This window comes from Thamnophis sirtalis, unplaced genomic scaffold (genome assembly GCF_051295495.1).
Source record: "Thamnophis sirtalis isolate CommonGarterSnake01/CBP01778 unplaced genomic scaffold, rThaSir2_p1.2 scaffold_6, whole genome shotgun sequence".
Lineage (NCBI taxonomy): Eukaryota > Metazoa > Chordata > Lepidosauria > Squamata > Natricidae > Thamnophis > Thamnophis sirtalis.
This window is the reverse complement of record NW_028261386.1, coordinates 44,693,920-44,700,096: the sequence shown is the minus strand read 5'-3', so window position 1 is coordinate 44,700,096 and position 6,177 is coordinate 44,693,920. Positions and strand designations below refer to the sequence as shown.

At 35.6% G+C, this 6,177-nt stretch overlaps 1 protein-coding gene across 2 annotated transcripts in view; it reads right to left on the bottom strand.

Annotated features, from left to right (window-relative positions):
* Nucleotides 1-2,659: 2,659 nt before the first annotated feature.
* Nucleotides 2,660-6,177, bottom strand: part of RCOR3 (REST corepressor 3) — a 29,343-nt gene continuing 25,825 nt past the window's right edge. For both annotated transcript variants that reach the window (XM_087717744.1, XM_087717745.1), the window contains 2 exons: nucleotides 5,804-6,042; nucleotides 2,660-5,371 (listed from right to left, as the gene is read on the bottom strand). In XM_087717744.1, the coding sequence (XP_087573870.1) occupies nucleotides 5,027-5,371; nucleotides 5,804-6,042 (584 nt within the window). In that variant the 3' untranslated portion in view covers nucleotides 2,660-5,026. The remainder of the gene's footprint in view (nucleotides 5,372-5,803; nucleotides 6,043-6,177) is intronic.

Below are 6,177 nucleotides of genomic sequence, written 5' to 3'. Positions count from 1 at the left end.
TTCCTTAAGCAAATCTTGACTGCACGGCGTGGCATGTTTAGCTGGCAAAAGTTAAAATTTTAAGAGGAAGTTATTATAAAGGCTTTTAGGGTGCAGAAGAGAGCGGATGGGTTTTCCTCTGGAAGCAGAAAAGGATCAAAAGAAAGAACTGAGAGTCAGTTGAAATGTGTGGGTCAATATAGCTCAGGGATCCCCAAACCTGGCAACTTTAAGACTTCTGGACTTCAACTACCAGAATTCTGGGGGTTGAAGTCCACAAGTCTTAAAGTTGCCAAGTTTGAAGACCTCTGATAAGAGATGAATATTGAGGGGAATCTCCTGACACTAAAAGTTCCCAGGCAGAGGAAGGGACTGCCCTAGAACAGTGGGGAACTCCCTCTCCTTTAAGGTTCTCAGTGATGATTACATTGCCACCTGTTGTTAGGAATGGACAGTGACACCATCCCTGCACTGGACAGTTGATCTATATAGTTCCAATCATGGAAGCAAATAGTGTAGACAGCAGCCTTCGGGCCTGAGATCCCTACTGATTCTCATAACTCATTTTTAAGCGGAATCAGATGCTATATTTGCATTATCTCTACAAATGTTTCTGCAAATCTAGTCCCCTGTGCAGAAATTTTAGTACAGGTGGTCTTTCGACTTACAACAGTTCATTTAGTGACCAAAGTTACACCACCATTGAAGTCACTTATGACCGTTTTTTCACAGCTTTGCAGCACCTTCATGATCATGTGATCAAAATTCAGATGCTTGGCAACTAGTTTATATTTATGACCATTGCTGGATCCCAAGGTCATGTGATCACCTTTTGCAACCTTCTGACAAGCAAAGGGAAGCCATATTCACTTAACCGGATTACTATTAACTTAACTGAAGCAAGAAAGGTCATAAAATGGGGCAAAGCTCACTTAACAAATGTCTCTCTTAACAACAGAAATGTTGGGCTCAATTGTGGTCATAAGTCGAGGACTACTGTATAGTACTTCCATCTTTTATCTTCATTTGCCTCTATTAGAAGTTTTTCTAGTAGGGCTTAAGTAGTCCTACTTTACCTGTGGGTTCTATATTCTTAAAAACAACTCATTTTTCTTTTACTTGTTTTCCTCTAGTTGTTGGTATTCATGATTCAGGCAACTTTCCCTGCCATTTCTTACCTTTGTCTTTGCTCAATAGTCAGGCATCATGCTTAAAACTTTCAGCCTTGGTTTTACTCTTGAATCATAACTTATTCTAAAAGCATGTTGGGTTTTTCCCTTCAATTTTTTGATGTTATATTTGTCTGCATCACCTTTCCCAATGGTGTTTGTTTGATAAGATAGAGGATACGTGAAAGACTGGATTAATGATCAAATAATGTCAAATAAACTTTATGGAGAATCTTAATGTGAAATTAGCCAAAAAATTGTTTACCACTAACACATAAGTAGTGGAAATAGAAGTTTAGGGTGAAGTTTTATTTTGAAAGCAATAGAATATGAGCCCATGCACAAAAAGGGTGGCGTCTCCTGCAGAATTCAATACTATTTTTGTCATTTTGATTGAATTTCATATTCCTAAATAGGAATACTGTAAGCCACTTTGGTTATCAAGTGGGATGGCATATAAATTTAATAAATAAATATAAATGTCAGCACTAAAGTGCCAAATTGTTATTAATAAAGGTAATATATGGTCTGGTGATTAAGGCACCAGACTAGAAAGCAAGAGACTGTGAGTTCCAGTCCTGCCTTAGCCATAAAAGTCAGCTGGCTTACCTTGGGCCAGTCACTCTCTCTCAACCCAACAGGTTAGTTGGGGGGAAACTAGGAGGTGGTGTGTTAGAGGTTTGCTGCCTTATTTGTAGAAAATAATAAAAAGGCAGGATAGAAACAATACAAACATGCATGAATAAACAACCAGCTATCTAACATGTTCATAACGGCTTGGGAAAGAAGAAAAAATATGGAAAAAAATTCTTGATAACTTTTTTATTATTTCAATTTTCCCTTCCCTTTTAAATCTATTTGCATAATGATCAGAGGTTATATATATTATTAGCTTTGGCATCTTTGAGGGAAGATAGAATATAGAAAGCAAAACATGAAAAAGAAATGTATGTTGCAAATGAATTTGCAAACCCGATTGCCACAAGTCTTTGAATGATTTTGCCAGGAAGTATTATAAAGCTATTTGATGGAAGTCTTTTCTATGCTTATACTCCACTTTTAACAGAAAATCTCTTCAGAAAGTTCAAGAAAGTTATAATGTGTTCTTAACTTTCATCAATTAGCTTAACTTCAGAATAGTTTATACTTTTCTCCAATCTTTGATTTTTATTACTATTATGTTGTTATATATATATTATTCAGATGTGACAGATTAATGGAGCTAAGAATAAATCTAACCATTTCAAAATTATGCAATCCTAGATTCTAAAAGCTACACACGTGTGTCCCACATATCTGTCTTACAGGCTTTACTTTTTCTGTTTAAGAATATATTATAACTGCAGTATCAAGAATTTAGTGTTCCACCATTTTAAATTTATAATTAATTAAAGGATATTATCAAGTATCCAGTCTACATGTAGTCACAAACCTCTTTTCCAACCACTTAATACTTTAGCCTAGAAATATTTTCTCCAAATATACACATAGGCCTTATAGATGGCCATTCATTTAAAAGTTTTTATATTTCTTTATTGTAACTGAAAACTGTACATAAAAAGAAGATGCAATGTTACATTTGTCATAACCACTGTAAGAAATAAATTTTTGCCCAACTTAAAAGGGAGTGCATTTTTTTTAACATTTTATAAAGTGACAAAAATAAACCAAGATGAAGATTGTGGTTTGTAGAAATGGTACAAAGTCAAACTAGATTTTTATAATATTGCCCAAAAAGAAAACTTCTTTGAAATGAAAAAAAAATTGTATAGTTTTATTTCTAATCTTTAAAAAAATATAAATGAATTTAGAAGAGAATCACAGTATAGGGCCTAAGTATCTTAAACCATTACAAGGTACATAAAAATAGACACAGATTCCTTGGAAACTTTAATTCTTTGATTAAGCAGCAAGCATTTCACTCCTCCAGGCAAAAACACTGCTTAACACAACCCCCTACCCCAAACAGGACGTGCAAGCTGTATGCACATAATCTGGAAAGCACACAATTTTTTAAAAGGACAACATTTTGCTATGTACATATTCAGTACTACAAATGCTAAACATTTTGTCACTGTATGCCACTGTGTGGCATAGCGTATGTAAAGCAGTATTATACTACATACCATCATACCCAAACACACAAGTGCCCAGTTATAGTTTTGATAGTCTAAAATTGCCATTTAAATGGCAGCACCCAATCTTCTGCATACTGAAGTTCTAGCAACGAGAGACAAGACAAAAGTTAGCCAAAAAAAAAAAAAAAAAAAAGGACAATACAGTCACTGGGAAACCTGATCTACATATTTAAATATTGAAGATGCATTGTTAATAGTTTGGTATTTAGAGAGTTATGCCAAAATGCACAAACAGGACTATGGCAGATTGGAAGAATTCCAGTGGATTAATATTGACATCGGAACCAAAGGTCAAATATAGCGAAGTACCAAGAATTCTGGCAAGGGATAGTGATCCCCCCCCCCCCCGAAAAGCCAGTATTAAAAACCAAACACTCTGGTTGGATACAGATAATGTACAAGAGACATCCATTGAAGGATTTTCTATTTAATATACTACAAATGAAATTTGATTTAAATAAGAATTTTAAAAAATTAAGAACATGAAAGTTAATGGGCAAAATCCCTTTAACACCTTAATCATGATAAAGTGTTAGTCTAAAAGTTTTGATATTTGAACTGTAAAATGCAGTACATAAGAGACTAGTACAGCTTTGCTATACATGAAATCATCCTGAATTTTAACTTTGAAAGTTAAAACACTGTTGTTTTAGTAAGAAGTGGGGAAGCCAATTGTATTAAAGAGATGCACACCTTTCAGAAAATAGATTTTCATTGCTTGGTATTTCTTGCCCAAAATTAAAAGCAAGTCACTTTGATTAGAAACTGCAACTGATTAAGTAAAGCATGAATTGGCATATTTTTTGATGCCAAGAGAAAAAAAGAGAGGACATGCACTGGCAAGAAACAGCAAAAAGAGACTGAGTGATCCCAAGAAATGAAGCAGGAAACATTCTTAATATTTGACTGTTTCACCGTGCCCCTATATGTATGGAATTCAGCATTCCTTGCTAAATTATTTCCAGAACTTAATAGAATAAAATTTCAGGTAAGAAGTAGTACTACAAAGTTTATTAAAAAGAAGACAACTGTGACTTTATTAGCCGCCTGGCTACTAGTGTTGGATGCAAATGGTAACTCACTTGTTGTCTATATCAGAGTTTGCACTAGCAATTCATGTTTCCAGTATCAGAAGATCTCATATATAGTTGAACCTCTTTAGTACCTTAGTTTTGCACTCTTCAAGCCTTTTTCCAATAAGTAGACAAGTACTTTATGAAGAAATATAGAAAATACAAGCCTAGAAAAATGTACGAAGTGGTGGTATCTGTCAAAATCTGAATGGCAGCCTTGTCAGTAATACTTGCGCTCCTAACATAGGAAAATGTAAAAATAATTTCCCCAGTTTATCAACATTTACAGCCCTGTTTGAATCTTAAATTGAAACTTACACTATCCAGATGGTTTACTTCCATGAAGTTGAATACAAAGGAGTTTATAAAATAAATAGACTAAAAACCAGTTGAAGTCATAGTGCAGTGAATTTTCTTCTTTTCTTTTTAAAAAAAGAAGTTAGCTTTGTAAAATGCTGACTTTGTAGACATGGTTTTCTTTGCAATAATTTACTGCACTGAAGTTTCTCTCACTCAGATCATTCACATATTATATATCCATTTCCACCTTCTTCTTTGTGACAGTTCAATACTGTGGAAAGCTTGCTTTCCCTCCCTTCACCTCTTCATTAGCTGAGGAAAATAGACACTGATACTACTTTAAATACCATAGTTCTGTCCTATTTGTTTAATGCAGCGGGGACTGTGATTCTGTCTGGATTCCAATAAGTGAAGGTGGCTGTGGCCCGCCAGTGGAGGACAGTGCTGGTCTTGGATTTAGGCGAGGAGGCATGGAATTGGCTGGACGGATGAGTGGTGGAGGGGGCTGGTTTAGGGTTGGCCTTGGTTGAATAAATCGAGCTTGCTGCTGTAGTGGTGGAGGCTGACGATGGAGAGCTGGAGCAGCTGGAAGGGTTGGACGAAGCAATGGAGGAGGCTGGTTCAAAGTTGTTACAGGAGTTGCTGGTGTTGGAGTAGATGCCTGGGCTGGTGGAGAAGACCCTACGCAATGAGGAGTCTGTGGGATCTGGGCCTATAAATAAAGTGATAATATATGTAAAAGCAGCCATTCTTCATAATCATGCAGTTTGGGTTGCTGCTACCTCCAGACACAGGAAAGCACTATTAGTGTGGCCATGTTAAGAAACCCTTATTTAAAACAAGTTCTAAATTATTTAGCAATGTATGGAAATAAAATTTTCAATATAAAAAAAGAATCTAATACTATTCAGGATTATTCAGCTATGTTTTTCATATTAGAACTGTGGGAAGAATCCGAGGCAGCCCAGACTGGACGTGTTTGGCTATCATAATCCCAATGAGGAGAGAGCTCTGTAAACCAGGAGGCATTAAGCTTCCAACACTGTTGATTGAGCATTCCATTTCGAGTTAAATATTACATTTTGTGATAGGAAATGTAAATGCCATTTCTGAACTCATGCTTATTTAATACACAGAAACACACCTCATCTTCTTCATCTGTACTTTTTCCTGATGACACATTAGCACTTTTTGTGTCCTCCCCTAAAGCAGAAGCATCACCATTAGAAGCCAGGGTTCCTTGTTCTGCTTCCCACTCCTGCAATACCTCCTCTAAGTTAAAACGACGCCTGTAGTTTACAAAGAAGTTCTTCACTTGTCCAACAGTCTTATTGCCGATTACATCAGCAATAGCTTGAAAATCTTTACCATATTTGCGGACACCTTAAAAAAGAATAAATAATTAAGATTCAAGTTAATAAATAGAAATATTCATGACATATATGTCCTGTACGACTGAAACCCAATTTTAAAAGCAGTAGTGCTTCTATAAAGATTGATCACAGGGAAAAACACTGT